This window comes from Cydia strobilella, chromosome 1 (assembly GCF_947568885.1).
Source record: "Cydia strobilella chromosome 1, ilCydStro3.1, whole genome shotgun sequence".
In the NCBI taxonomy this organism is placed as follows: Eukaryota; Metazoa; Arthropoda; class Insecta; order Lepidoptera; family Tortricidae; genus Cydia; species Cydia strobilella.
Window position 1 is genome coordinate 20,315,774 of NC_086041.1, and position 15,918 is coordinate 20,331,691.

Here is a 15,918-nt window from a genome sequence, read left to right on the forward strand (position 1 = left end):
AGGATCCGGTAGACATGTATGCTCACTTTCTCGTATTACCGTTGTCATTTGAAGATGGCAAACCAAAATTATGTCTGCGCGTATAGACATACGTAGTAGGGGCTTGATGGCCAGGATTTGCGCTGATGTGGATGGCAGGTTGTTGAAATGATTAATTCGCGATTTTTTACTTAATTAACTTTATCTATAAAAATGAGCAAACTAAAAAAGGAGTAGGCTTGGAAGTTGTTCGGTAAGACATCAAGAAATAAATATTTGAGAATTGGTTGTTATAGACGCTGTGCACTTACTATTCCTGTTGCTGCATCTAAAGTTCAGCGTTTCATTTTTGTTTTGTAATTGAAAGCAATATAAGTCTCCGAGAAGAAAACATGGTTTGGTTTTTGCCGTATTTATTACTTCTACTATCTTTTCCATTGCAAATTAGTTAGGAACTAAATTTGACATTGACAGAGGTAGAGAAATATTGTTTTATCATAGATTTGTTTACAAATGGCCAGAACACGATTAAGTCATTAAAAAATAGTATTGATATCAAGTGTTATCTTACTTTCTAGCCAACTGTACTTGACCTACACAGAAGCCATCTGATGTAGAAAATAACTAATTAAGACACAAATTTATTAAGAATTCCCTCTAATTAGATTCAGTCATAATAAGGAAACATACTTGGTTAGAATTTGGATTCTAAAGAAACGTTTCTCATTTAAATTAGTCCTTGTTCCAATATGACCTACTACGAAAAAACTCCCTAACCTACTGAGAATCTTGAAAAAGACTAAATAAAAATTTGCTGAATATAGAGTGAGATATGTTTAGAAACTGTCTCACTCCGAATCCAACCTAATAAAAACATGATCTACCCAGAAGCTGACTAAATAAGAAACTGGAAAAGTTACGATTGAAACTATTCCGAATTTGGTAACCTCCGCCCAAACCCCAAAAGCTTCTGGGCTTACGGTGCCCATAAATTTCCCCTCGGATTTTTGTTTGCACAAAAATCGCTCACTCTGTTTGCTAAGCGCCATCAGTCATATATTCAAAACAGGGTGGAAGTGGGCCATGGGCATACGTCAGTAAATCAGGACACCGCCGGCCTCCACACTTCGTGTTTTTAAAAGACCGTATGCAGCACAGTATCCTGTACTTCAAAATATTGCGATTGTATATAGAAGAAATTAACAATGTAGCTACTCATTCAAAATCTTATTCTATTCAGTAAAAAAAATACTTGCTCGAGGTATCTGTACTGAGCGCTTTCGTACTTTGAAAGACCTGTTAAGCCATTGCAGTTGGGTGTTTTCTATGGCAGCAACGATTAATAAGCCGCGTATCTAACGCGGCTTATCAATCGTTGCTGCCATAGAAAACAGCGTCGTCGTCATCGTCATTACTAGCCTAATCTAGATACGATTTTTTTTTATCTGGGTAGACAAGTACATTAAAAAACCGGTCAAGTGCAAGTTCCTTTAACTCGCGCACCGAGGGTTTCGTACAAACTTTCAATTTTCTCATGTAAATATAATCAGGAAAGACTTGACCAGAAGTATACTAAGCATAATTGTGTACAGTGCCATCTATCGGCAAATTAGCCAACTAATTTGCGCGACCTGTATGTATGTTGGTTTTTCAAGGATACTTAATTCTTTATCATGTAAACCGATTTCAATGATTTTTGTTTTATTTAAAGTATAACAAACACCCGCAAATGGGCTTAAATTGCAAATTAAATTAGAAAATGTTTTTTGATTATTAAAAAAAAAGTTTTCAAGATAGAGGTGTGATTATTAGCAATGTGACAGACAGACGGACAGAGTAGCACCATAAGTGTTCCTTTTGTACCTTTTTGGTACGGCATCCTAAAAACTAATGCCAGTACGGCCACGAGACCACCTTAGGAAAGATGGTCAATAATGTCCATTTCTAGAAAACAAAAATAAACATGTGATAACCATTTAATTACTTACAATTTTAATTCACGTTCAAATAGTTTTTTTTTTCTAAAAAGCTTTCAAATTTGGTTTTCCATAGGTACCCGTACTCGTCCGACTTTCTTTAACTAAAATTATACTGAGCCTAATATCCCCTGCGCATAACAGACTCCATTACGAAACAGTGCATGCCGTGACAATAGTACACAGTTGAGCATCGAAATACGGAGAAATATAATAAGGTAAGTATTTGGGAAGTCCTTTTTAAGAAACATAATGTACATTATCGAGGGACTCGTGAAGGATTAGTGTTTTTTGAATTTGTTCTCTGAATTTTAATAAAAAGAACATGATTAGAATGAGAATGATGTTCCCAATATGTCATTAAGTGTCGTCTGAATAACGGATCCACCCAAAGGAAAAATTAAACTTGATTGATAAGATTTTAAGACATGGTGGGCCAGGCCGATTTGTGGTAGGTACTTTCGATTGGATCTTCGTTCGTACAGCTTTGGTACAGCTCTCCGTTAAAATAAATAACTCTCTTTATAACCTTACTTACTGGCATTACCATTAGCAATCCCATACAATAAGAAATGGCTTAAACTTTCACGATTTTTACTCATTATTATTCACAACGACGGAGCGAGTTAAGGAGCATATCGCAGCTGTCAAGAATCGTCAGGTGAACTAGTCTGCCGTTGCTGAGCATTTACTAGAGTACTGAGGGCCAAACCACTGGATTGAGCTTCACAACCCTAGAAACCTTTCTACAGATCGTGGGTTTTATAGTAGAAAAATCCGTGAAGCCATTGAAATCAAAAAACATAGAAATTTCAATCGAGATGAAGGTTTTAAGATCTTATCCACATGGAACCTAGTCATTGGTAAGTGTAAGCGAAAACAAATATCGAAAGTTGAAAAATCTAATATTGTGAGTGTTGTGTGTCGACCTGGTGACATCCTGATATCCCTAGTGCGCAAAACGTTCAAGTTAATAAACAAGACCAAGTGCGGGTAGTTCGAAAAACTCGTGCGCCTAGAAGATGTTGATGTCAACTTTAGCCAGTCTTCTCCGAGACCACGGGGACAACGCCGTCCTCGAAACGTCGGAGGTTAATTTAAAACTTATTTTAAATACGCGATTAAGTCCCGTCGTTGTGAATAATAATGAATAAGAAATGGAGTAACATGACAGTTTATGAACTACCTACATATATTTATAATCACCACAATAACTCCTGTTACTTTGATACTAACCCACATAAAAGAAGTTCAATAATTGACCGAAGCGTAGCGAAGGTCTACGGTTTGACTCGGGAATTTTGCTTTTGTATGTCCGGATGTTCTCCTCTACAGGTCGCAATTTTGTGACCAAATTCTATAATTAAATAGAATTTTTTTGTCTATCCGGTTTTAGAAAATTTTTGAAAATGGCGGAGTTGTGATAGCTCGCGCCTAAACAAATAGTCGTATCGATATAATAACAGTATTTTCTTTTTGAGATGTGTTTATAGATTAAATATCGAAAGATGTAGAAACATTGTATTGCTGGTTTTGGCGGTATTTAGATATTTAGTTTTTACTCGAGGATGAGTAGCTGAATTTCGGCAGCTTAGGTAAGCACTATCATAGTGTGTTTTGCAAACATTCGCTTTTTTCGTTTGCGCCGGGTGGTCCCTGGTTCGATCCCCAGTAATTGTATGCTGCTACATAAGTTTTTGTATTTTTTTTACACTTAAAATTCGTAGTTTTTTTTTGTTTTTTATTTTTCTATTTTGAAATTGATTGATCAAGCGCGGGCTAAGCGTATTCGTTTCATTTTTACAAGCTTTTATTTAACTAGCCCTAAAAAATATGTTTTTTTTTGTTATTTTAATTGTCTAAAGTTTTCTGAACAGCGGAGCCATACGTGTAGTTAGCTTTAAGTGGTTCTCCTTATTCCGAATTTCATACAGTTGGATTTACAGTTTTTCTTTTAGAATACGTAGATTTCTTCCACCATAAACTTTGAGGTTTAAGCAGTATATAGATTGGTTTGTCTAAGCGGGTTTATGGAGTCAATTATTTAATAATATTATTGAAAAATTCAATAAAAAATGAGAAAATTTTACTCAATGCCTGTTTGTGTGAGTGACCTTTACACTATCCACGTCAAACAACATGGTAAAGTTGTTCAATAATAACATAGAGTAACTTATACTAGAGCGGTACTGTCATAGTAAATTTTGTAACCCCAGTAAATTCACTGCCATGTGCCACTTTAAAACTAAAATTATTTACAAAAATACGATAAAATGTATTTAAATATGGATAATGATTTTTTTTATTTGCATTAATTATTTTTAATATTTTGACCCATGTTTCTTCCACTGATATGCGTTAAAATTGTTAAATAACAAACGAAACCGTCAACGCCATCTATACGACAGTAGGCCAAAGCTAGTAGCGCCCTCTGAACGAGAATCAAATTTTCTTGATTTTGAGGTACGTTTTTTCCTTAGACTGTATCCATCTATTACGGAGTTATATCTATCTTTGATAATAACTAACAAAGATGTCACTTTAACACAGGTCTGGTGACCTAACTAAGTAGTGCCTAATTTACTCGACAGGTGGTAACATCGTGAGGTCAAAACGGGCCGATTTTTAGGGATTTTTACACAAAGGGTAAAAACGGTACCCTGTTATAATATATATAAGACTCCTCTGTCCGTCTGACCGTCTGTCTGTCACCAGGCTGTATCTAATTAATAAACTGTGATAGCTAGACAGTTGAAATTTTTAGAAATGATGTATTTCTGTTGCCGTTATAACAACAAATACTAATTGGTATGTGTATGTGAATGCAAGATATTGCTATATTTTGCAGTCTTTACACAATTTTGATGAAGTGTGACAGTCTCTACTGTTGAGTGTAAATATATTTCGATTTAGACGTCATATTTTTGTTGCATCCGTGAATATCAACACGTCTTAGAAAATGTTTGAGTTTTGGAAACGATGGTGATAATTCGCAAATTATGCACAATCACGCCATCTTTTGGCGGTTAGTCGGCAGGACAGCCCTAGACACATTCATCTTAAGCTATGCTCGCGAGGTCTACAGCTCACAGAGCCACTAGTTATATTATTAGCAAAACGTTCGAAATTCGAGTCTAGACGTTAAAAAATAACCTGTAGGTATAGACGACATTGTTATATTGTTTTCAAACTGTGCACCATCCCGATGGGATGCCATGGAAAACATTTCCGGTTCCGAACCCCTCTTCTGCCTTCTCTCATCGTTTTTTCGATCCCTCTCGATCATTGTCATTCCTATTTATTTTTTAATGGGCTACCATGATTCACAATGACGTCGGCTGGTAACTGAATGTAAATATATTGAAAGCGTTTTAATAAAATGTTTATTGGCATAAATAATATAAGTATTTACGGTTTCGTAGAAGCCGAAAAGAGAGCAAACATTTTTCAAATACGAGTAAGTGGTATTAGGTATAGTGGCCACTTATAGATTTGTATCACTAGTTTTTTGCAATGCTGGTATGAAACAAAATAATATGGATAGGCGCTCAACATTACCATGACAACATCATTAACATAAGTAAAGAACTTTTGAAAAGTTTATAAATTGAAAAAACTATGCTAAGTATAATTACTGTAGAAATATTTAATCTTATTATAAAAATGCCTCCTTATTTTACTGTATTCATATTAAGACTAATAAAAACTACGATAAAGCCAAAACCATTAAGCTTAATAAATTTACACTGTACTGCTGTCAATGATTAATCTTTAATTGTAACTAAAAATTAATTATTTTTGTAACACTAAGGTCCGATTGAAGGATGACTCACGCTAGAACGGCCCGGATCCGAACTGAGGCAACCGGTAAACGCGTTAAGTGACCGGTGATCACGTGATGCTTTCTATAGAAAACGAAGTGTCGGATGCCTCTTGATGCGTTCTAACGTCATCCTTTAACCCTTAAACAGGCCTGACGCATTTTTTACTTTTGATTATTGATTCGGGTAGATAATAGCGTTAAAAGAAAAGTAATATCTTGTTTTTAACTGACTTCAAGTTTTCATAAGGAAGAGGTTCTCAATTCGGTTGTTTTTTTTTAAATGTTTGTTACTTTATAACTCCGTCATTTCTGGACCGATTTTGAAATTTCTTTTTTTGATTGGAAGTATATACATACAGATTAGTCCTGTTTTTGTCACAACGCAGTTCTGATGATGGGATCCATGAGGAATCGAGGGAACTCCTCAAATGTTAAATGCATACATATAGTGATTTTAGTATTTTCATCAACAAATCAAGCATTTACATTTAAAAAAGTGACATTTCATGAAGTGGAACTGCTGATGATGATCAGAACGGAACTCTTCAATGACGCATAGTTCACGTTTGGCGATTTGTCCTCTTCGTTATGGACCCAGACCCAAACTTGGACCCGGACTCGGACCCGGACCCGGGTCTCGAGATGGACCCCAACTCGAACCCGGACCCTGACCGAACTCGGACCCGGACTGAACCCGGACCCCGACTCGGACCCGGACCCAGACCGAACTCGGGCCCAAATTTGGACCCAGCCAGCAGGACACGGACCCGGACTCGGATCCGAACCCAGACCTGGACCCGGAAATGCTACTAGAAAAGTGGGTTAGGTGGGTGGGTGGATTTGAACTGCGATTCTCACAGAACAGAACTGCTATCAGAAAAGTAGGTTAGGTTAGGTTAGAACTGTGACCCTTACAGAAACTAAATGCTATCAGAAAAGTGAGTTAGGTTAGGTTAGAACTGCGACCCTTACAGAAACGAAATGCTACTAGAAAAGATGCTGTCGTTTTCATTTAATAGTCTGGAATCTAAAAGTGCACCATCAACAATAAGTAATCTTTCAACGGCATCCCCCATTGAAGTCGGTTTTATTTTCTTAAAAATTATATTTTTTATTATAACTAATTCAATAAATAAATAAAACCGGTTGTTTTTATATGCCCACTGCCCGTTACCAATGATGCTACGTGTTACATAGAATATATGGCCACTGCCTTGTTAGCCATACAGAGTAGTTAGTCACGTGCACGTCACATTTACACTTGCGTCACAAAATGCACTAACTGCCAGCACTTGCTTGGCTTCCGCGGACGTCGTGGCTCGTAAGATTAACCTTTGAATAAATATTTAATTAAAAAACCGAAGGAAAATATGTTACTTTTGTACTATGAGGGTTCATTCATAGTAATAAATCTTACCCTTAAATATTATGTAAACTCCCTGCAGGGCAGTGGTCACTTAGAAACCACTTAAACGTGCCCCAAACGGGTAGAGGGATCATACGAACCACAAACTTTTAGAGCGAATATTTTATCAGAAAACAAGACAAGCAGAATAAATATTTATTGTATTTATTCTGCTTGTCAAAAAAATCATTTGTTAAGTGCTTATGCTAGAATAAAGCTAATCAATAGGAGTAAAGTTAAGCCAGATATCTCTGTCGATAACCCTAGCGAAGCCGAGGTCAGTTTTTGGAAGCCTCGGCGGAGTCTTCGAGCACGGTCGTACTTGATACTTCAATAGAATGCGGCGAGAAATGCTGCTAATAATGCGTCTGGACAATCCCTCACCTGCAAAACATAAACCACTAATTATCACTAATTATTTAGTCAAAGTGCCCAACTAGATCTTTAGCGATGTCGGCCTGTTGCCAGACCTGAGGTTGTTATGTACTGCTTTTTTTAAAATGTTTTGATAAAAAGCTTGTAATCGAATATAATGGAGGTATTATACACATTGTAAACAATAAAGTGATGTATCTACACACACACATTATCATAAACCCTCTATGATGCGGTCAAAAACTGCAAATTACTGCCAGCATAAAGATAAAGAATTTTGTTTAAATGAATTTCCTACTTGTAAAAAATATTATTATTGCTTAATAATAACACTGATATCGATTTAATAACTACACTCAAATTTCGAATATCATTGAAAAACAAAGGATCAATTTGATTTTATTTTATTTTCTAGTATTAGTCGAGATGACTTTTTAAACGAAACGGAATGTCAATTGCAGAGTGTGATCTAATGCCGCAATGGCAGTCGTAACATGCGGTTACTGAACACATCATAGAGAGCCTCCATTTGAATTTTGTTGGAAATCCACACTCTTATTTTAATGCCTTTCATTATGTAGCAGTCACATAAACTATTATTAGGTAGTTACATTAATCCCTTAAAGTGACATTCAGATGGCCACTGCAGCGGTGCTGTTGCGTTGTCAGATTGCTGTCTCGATTCGTAGTTACGTATGTTTATAAATGGGCATGTCCATTGTTTGCACTACAATAAGTACCTCATAACCTTTATCTAACAGTGTTCTGCTTTTACGACTGGAGACCCTGAAGGACCCCAGGAACAATAATCAAAAATCTACAATTGCGTTCTTATGGGGCCCGTTACGATGAGAGTTTTGTAAGACAACTAGAAATTTATTTTGAAAAAATACAGCTATTTAAGTTTTCATACAAAACTTGATTTTGTTCTATTTCGTTTGTTTTATATACTAGAGCTATATAAACTAATTACAGACCTAGATATACCTCATGTCATTGTATGTGCAAAGTTCTATTACAACCCAACACGTAGTTTTAAAATGAGAACGAAACGAAAAAAATTTGGCTGTTTCATACATTTTGGCTGGTCCATTTTCTATGGGAGGGTAAATTTTTTCGCGATTTCGTGTTTGGTACCATAGTAAAAGTTGCTGAGTATAATCCCAAAACCACCCTTGCAACGGGAATGCACTTATTTTTTAGCCACCCTGTATAGGTAGGTAGTTATACGTAATGTGCGTTCATGCGATAAATATATTTTAATTTCCGAGCTCTATTTTTATCAATTTACAACCTACATTGTTGTTTGTTGAATTTTTGCGAGACGTTTAGACTTAAAGTAGTACTTTGTCTACACGTACGTGGCTTTGCACTGAATAGGTAGAACTTTTATTCAAAATATACTTATATTGATTTTGGCTAACAAATAAATCTCACTTACCAACGCATTTCCTAGGGCCAGCTCCAAACGGTACATATGAATAAGCGTGCTTCAACTTTCCTTCGTCAAAACGATCTGGGTTAAAGACTTCAGGTTTCTCGTAAAATCTTTTATCTTGATGCAATGCCTCAATAGGAATAGTAGCAGTCAAACCTCTGTCAATAACAAGATCTGCAGGGAATTTGTACATTTTTGTACATTTTCTAGATGTGATAGAGTACGCTGGATGCAGTCTTAAAGTTTCACTTACGACTTTATCTAAATAAACTTCGCAATCTTCACCCGATCTACAAAGGCGGATCTTTTTTTGAACCGCAGGATATTTAGCTAATTCGTAAAACAAAGCAGTAAGCACATTTAGACACGGAATATAACCCTCTGTAATAAATGAGGCCAGAATTGAAACTGCTAACTCAATGTCGGAGTCTCTTTTGCGCTTGCTGTGTTTTTCTTTAATGTCCAATTGAAATTCGGATCGTATCCTCTTGACTTCCTTCATTAAATTTGATTTTTCAAGTACCTCAAGGGATTTGTTTACAGTTTCTCCGGGAAAAGTACTCAGGCCGAACAATAAATACAGAGACGGAAAAACGTTCTTTAAATAGGTCTTAAACCTTTCTGCTAGGGTAGGTTTTTGAACAGCGGATCTAAAACTCTGTATAATTTTCTTCTCGTTTCGCGTAAAATCTTTGTTTAAGAGCAAGTACTCAAACGTTCCATCCAATATATCAGCTAGAAACTGTTGAACGTTAGTATCTCCATTGATTCCTGACAAATAGCCGTGCAAACTGTCTTCAATTTCATAAGGCATGCTTTTCAACAATGACTCCATTCCTTCGCGCATTACGGTCCATTTTTCTCCCTCCGCGTAAAACAAATTGTTTCGTAAACAAACATCCTGAGATTTGTCCAGGCCAAGGCCCCTGCAGTGGAAACTTGCAAAATCCGTACACAACATCTTCTCAATTACATCCGGATCTTTGACGATCAAATCTGGGATTCTGCTTTTGATGCAACCGTAGAGTCTTTCATCGGGGTGTTTAGCGTAGAGTTTGTTTACTTCATCGGTGGTATTTCTTAATCCAAGAACTCGGTGATAGTCACTCCCGAAGAAAGGCACTGCTGTTTTGTAAGATATATGTCGAACATACCAGTAACTGAAGTATTTGGTCACATAGTCGAATGTTAGGGCGACGATGAGAACGCCGAGCACGCTAAAGTTAAGTAAGAAACTTTCGAAGAACATTGTGCGTTTGCACCGTGTGAGTTGTAAACAGTTACTGCGGATGCTGGCCGCTCCGTGGGCCATAACCACAGAACAAGTAATCATAACGGTGTATCTCTTAGGCACTATGCTGCTACGTACGGGTTTCGAAGGTTTTCGTCAGAGTGCCATTGAACCCGAGTGTATTTAGGTTACAATATTTAATAAATGTACTTAGGTAAACTGTCACAGATTTAGCAACTTTAATTCTATAGATTTTTGTTTTACGAGTATGTTAGGTACTATTATTATTATTATAAAACTAACATAATAACTAGAATTTCAATTTATTTACTTGTTACCAAGATGACAGCCGAACAAGTTTAGAGTGTTTAACGGTATCATGGTTTGTGGATTAGGTAAGTAGGTAAATAAACAGAACTGCAGAACCTAGGTGTTAATTTGGTATTCTGAAGGTAATAAAACAGTATATTTGCCGAAGACGGCAAAATAGAAACACATATACTAATAATGAGTATTAGTAATATTATAGTAATTTCCATAGGTATAACTTGATGCAAAAAAAATGTTTTTCTGAACCTGTTATAGATTCCTGGGCCAGAAGTGTAACATATGACAGTTGACGAACCTACCCGCCACTAAGTCTGCGGAGAGTTAAGATTTAGGTAAGTACCGTGGTAAAAATTATCCGATGTCCTTCCTCGGGACAATGGTATCTCCATATCATAATATAAATCGGTACAGTGGTTTAAGTGTAAAGAGTTAACATGCAGACATAATGTACAGAGTTTCGCATTTCATCATTTTAGTAGGGATAGTAGGGATAAGCAGGATACGGATAGAAGGATAATACTGTTTTTTTTTGTTACATCATGTCTGTAGAAAGCAAAGGCGTAGAAAGGTTACAAATGGTCATAGTTTGGTCATAGTTTGCAAACTTTAAGTATGAAGTTTTACCTATAGGACCCTCATTCGTTTTTTGCATAGAAAATGTACTGTAGTTAAAAAACCGGACAAGTGCGAGTCGCGTACGAAGGGTTCCGTACCATTACGCAAAAAACGGCAAAAAAATCATGTTTGTTGTATGGGAGCCCCACTTAAATATTTATTTTATTCTGTTTTTAGTATTTGTTGTTATAGCGGCAACAGAAATACTTACATCATCTGAGAAAATTTCAACTGTCTCGCTATCACGGTTCATGAGATACAGCCTGGTGACAGGCGAATAGACAGACAGGCAGCGGAGTCTTAGTAATAGGGCCCCTTTTTTACCCTTTGGGTACGGAACCCTAAAAACCGACTATCGTTTACCTTAATTTATCAGTAACTAAGTAAAATCAAAGATGGAAACACTTCGGAATTAATTTTAAGCATAGAGTAACTTATACTAGAGCGGTACTGTCATAGTAAATTTTGTAACCCCAGTAAATTCACTGCCATCTGTCGACACAATTTAAAACTAAAATTAAATATTTACAAAAATACCATAAAATGTATTTAAATATGAATAAATGATTTTTTTTATTTGCATTAATTATTTTTATTATTTTGACCCATGTTCTTCCACTGATATGCGTTAAAATTGTTAAATAACAAACGAAACCGTCAACGCCATCTATACGACAGTAGGCCAAAGCTAGTAGCGCCCTCTGAACGAGAATCAAATTTTCTTGATTTTCGAGGTACGTTTTTTCCTTAGACTGTATCCATCTATTACGGAGTTATATCTATCTTTAATTTTAAGTTTCATGCCATCTAGTGCATTATACAAATTCTTCTAATTAGTTCCTTATCAAATCAACAGATGGCAACACCAAACTTAATGCAATGTTAATTTTCACGTCCTCTAGTGCATTTGTTACGAACTACGAAAGCAGTTTTCCAAGGGTATAAACCAACATCTATGGGGCTTCACACCGGCAAACCAACCAAAACGTTTGCGTAATTTGACTGATACACCAAAGATGGCGCTGTGCGCATGTTGTAGTCTACGCTTTGTTTTTTTTTAGCATTCGAAACAACTCACTCTTTGCAGTAAATGTAGTGGCACAGAATAACATAACTAATAGTACTACCAAAGATAGATATAACTCCGTAATAGATGGATACAGTCTAAGGAAAAAACGTGCCTCGAAAATCAAGAAAACTTGATTCTCGTTCAGAGGGCGATACTATTTTTGGTTTACTGTCGTATAGATGGCGTTGACGGTTTCGTTTGTTATTTAACAATTTTAACGCATATCAGTGAAATAATATGGGTCAAAATCATAAAAATAATTAATGTAAATAAAAAAAACACATTTATCTATGTATATTTAAATACATTTTATCGTATTTTTATAAATCTTCATTTTTAGTTTTAAAGTGTGTCGACAGATGGCAGTGAATTTACAAAATTTACTATGACAGTACCGCTCTAGTATAAGTTACTCTATGGTACTACCGTACCGTACCGTACAGTGGCGTGAAATTACCTCAAATCAAAGACCTATAGTTATAATAAGATGAATACAGTCTAAGGACAAAACGTGCCTCCGAAATCAAGAAATTTTGATTCTCGCACAGATGGCGCTACCACCAACACCAACCTTTGGCCTTTTCTCGGCTAGAGGGCTTTGACGGTTTCGTTTGTTATTTAACAATTTTACCACATATCAGTGAAAGAACATGGGTCAAAATCATATTAAAAAAAATAGAACATTCGAATCGCGGCAGCAATATGTCAACGATAGTTGTGTTTGCTTGATTACTAAGGGCCTGTTTACACAATGGTTATTGTTTAAAAAGCAAATATACCTACCATGGAGTAGCTACACGCCTCAGTCCCAATGGTACGTATTTATTTTCTGAATTTCATTTTAATCCTTTGCAACTTGCAACAGCTGAGATTGGGAGATCACATAATGCCTTATTAGTAGTAATTCTACCTTTTGTGCCTTTTTTGTATACGCAATAAAATATAAAAAGGAATAAAAAAGATCAGTACACCTGAACCTACCGGCTAGGGATCCAAACACCGACGGCAGCATGCAGTTTCTTCTATTCCGCTGCTCACTGCATTAGAAAAAAATAAAAAAATAAAAGAAAGGTTGTGAGTATCAGGATGGCGGGTGTACATCAACAAATGGAGCTGCGGTATACGTCAGGAGTTAGTGCTAGCAATGTGCCAAATGTGCGCCAAAATTGGAGCAATGTGCTCTTTAAACTCCAGAGATATTTAAGATATAAATGACGTCCGCCAACCTGACGTCAGGTTGGCGGGTGCATTTCCAGTTCTAGCTAATGGCTGCCTACTCAAGGGTGAAAGTACTGCCTACGGTTAGTGCTCGCAATGTACTTCCACATGTATGAAGCACAATCAAATTCAGAGAGCGGTTAAAGGGTAATATGGAATTGAATAAGTATATATATAGACGCCTGCTTATTTGAAATAGCGATATTACAAATCATATCTTTATCATCGCTAAAGCTTTAGCTTCTATATATATACTTATTCAATTCCATATTACCCTTTAACCGCTCTCTGAATTTGATTGTGCTTCATACATGTGGAAGCACATTGCGAGCACTAACCGTAGGCAGTACTTTCACCCTTGAGTAGGCAGCCTGGTACTCCAGCTAGAACTGGAAATGCACCCGCCAACCTGACGTCAGGTTGGCGGACGTCATTTATATCTTAAATATCTTTGGAGTTTAAAGAGCACATTGCTCCAATTTTGGCGCACATTTGGCACATTGCTAGCACTAACTCCTGACGTATACCGCAGCTCCATTTGTTGATGTACACCCGCCATCCTGACACTCACGAAAGTTTGCCTCGCTTTTTTTTAACAGTCTAAAAGTGAATAAGAATTTTTCAGCTTAAAAACTATAAAGTTCTTGTTCCTCGGGACTTATTGTACGCACTTAGTTTGTCTCAAACCCAGTAGTTACGGACCGAAGGAATGGGACATATTAATCAGAGGCAAATGCACTATCTGCAGGGCGTATAACTCGGTACGCGAGTCGACTAAAGGGTTGTATATAGTAGCTGGAAAGATTGTTTTGTTGTGCCTGTTTTTTAAAGGGCTGTACCTCCTAATCTATAATATGTGACCGTCGTTCTTACAGACATTAGACAGGTAATAATAATAATAATAAAACAATATTCAAGCGGATCCCTATAATACTTGGTGTTTAACTTTAAAATCAAACTGTCTAAATACGCCATACCAACCAATAATAAAATCCAATCAAGCTTATGGTAAAAAAAGACGCGGGAAGGCTATCCAAGATGACAATCGTAACTCGACAAACGTCAAACGAAAATAAACTAGTGGCTTTGTGAGCTGTAAATCTCGCGAGCATAGCTTAAGATGAATGTGTCTAGGGCTGTCCTGCCGACTAACCACCAAAAGATGGCGTGATTGTGCACAATTTGCGAATTATCACCATCGTTTCCAAAACTCAAACATTTTCAAAGACGTGTTGATATCATAACAAACGGAATGCAGAGCAGCGGAATATTTTTTTCTGATTATGTTTGTGTTGTTGCATGCAACAAAAATATGACATCTAAATCGAAATATATTTACACTCAAGAGTAGAGACTGTCACACTTCATCAAAATTGTGTAAAGACTGCAAAATATAGCAATATCTTGCATTCACATACACATACCAATTAGTAGGTATTTGTTGTTATAACGGCAACAGAAATACATCATTTCTAAAAATTTCAACTGTCTAGCTATCACAGTTTATTAATTAGATACAGCCTGGTGACAGACAGACGGTCAGACGGACTCCTCTGTCCGTCTTAGTATATATATTATAACAGGGTACCGTTTTTACCCTTTGTGTAAAAATCCTTAAAAATCGGCCCGTTTTGACCTCACGATGTTACCACCTGTCGAGTAAATTAGGCACTACTTAGTTAGGTCACCAGACTTGTGTTACAGTGACATCTTTGTTAGTTATTATTGAACAACTTTACCATCTTGTTTGACATGGATAGTCAGGAGGTCACTCACACAAACAGGCGTTGAGTAAAATTTTCTCATTTTTTATTGAATTTTTCAATAATATTATTGAATAATTGGCTCCATAAACCCGCTTAGACAAACCAATACAACTACTTAAACCTCAAAGTTTATGGTGCAAGAAATCTACGTATTTTAAAAGAAAAACTGTAAATCCTTATACTGTTCCTTGGTTAGGAGCACTTTAGAGTATGGATCTGTAATATGGGCACCTTATTACAACACTCACGTCGACAGGTTAGAAAAAGTGCAAAAGCAGTTTCTTAATATCCTCAGCTTCAGGCTCCAGCTTGGTCGCAGCCTCAGATCATATGCCAGCAGGCTCAAGTACTTCAATATTCCATCCCTTGCAAATCGCAGGAAGTGCAGCGAACTGTTAATACTTTATAAAATTGTACACTCCAAAATTGACTGTCCCACCCTTCTTTCTCTTCTAAATTTTGTCACTCGATACAAATCTCGCAACCCCTCACTCAAAATATTTCATCTACAGATCTACAAAAACAACACATCATTTTATAATCCCATAACAAGAATGTGTCGCTTATATAACGAAACCGTTACCGAGAATCCGTCCTTAGATATATTTGAATGCAGCTTACCCACATTCAAAAATAAAATCCGCAAAATTTTGTGTCCATAGGCTGCGTTCATAATTGTAATTTCCGTAAACG

At 36.5% G+C, this 15,918-nt stretch overlaps 1 protein-coding gene across 1 annotated transcript; it reads right to left on the reverse strand.

The window, feature by feature from the left end:
• Positions 1-7,391: 7,391 nt before the first annotated feature.
• Positions 7,392-10,267, reverse strand: LOC134747274 (cytochrome P450 6B1-like). The gene is made up of 2 exons (XM_063681897.1): positions 9,000-10,267; positions 7,392-7,567 (listed from the first exon to the last, which is right to left on the reverse strand). The coding sequence occupies exons 1-2, from the start codon at positions 10,243-10,245 to the stop codon at positions 7,401-7,403; spliced, it is 1,413 nt and encodes a 470-aa protein (XP_063537967.1). The 5' UTR covers positions 10,246-10,267; the 3' UTR covers positions 7,392-7,400.
• Positions 10,268-15,918: the final 5,651 nt, after the last annotated feature.

Coding starts and splice junctions, on each gene's coding strand:
- LOC134747274 (XM_063681897.1), bottom strand. CDS start 10,245: ATGTTCTTCGAAAGTTTCTTACTTAACTTTAGCGTGCTCGGCGTTCTC. Junction 7,568..8,999: donor TGGCCCTAGGAAATGCGTTG/GTAAGTGAGATT, acceptor TATGTTTTGCAG/GTGAGGGATTGTCCAGACGC.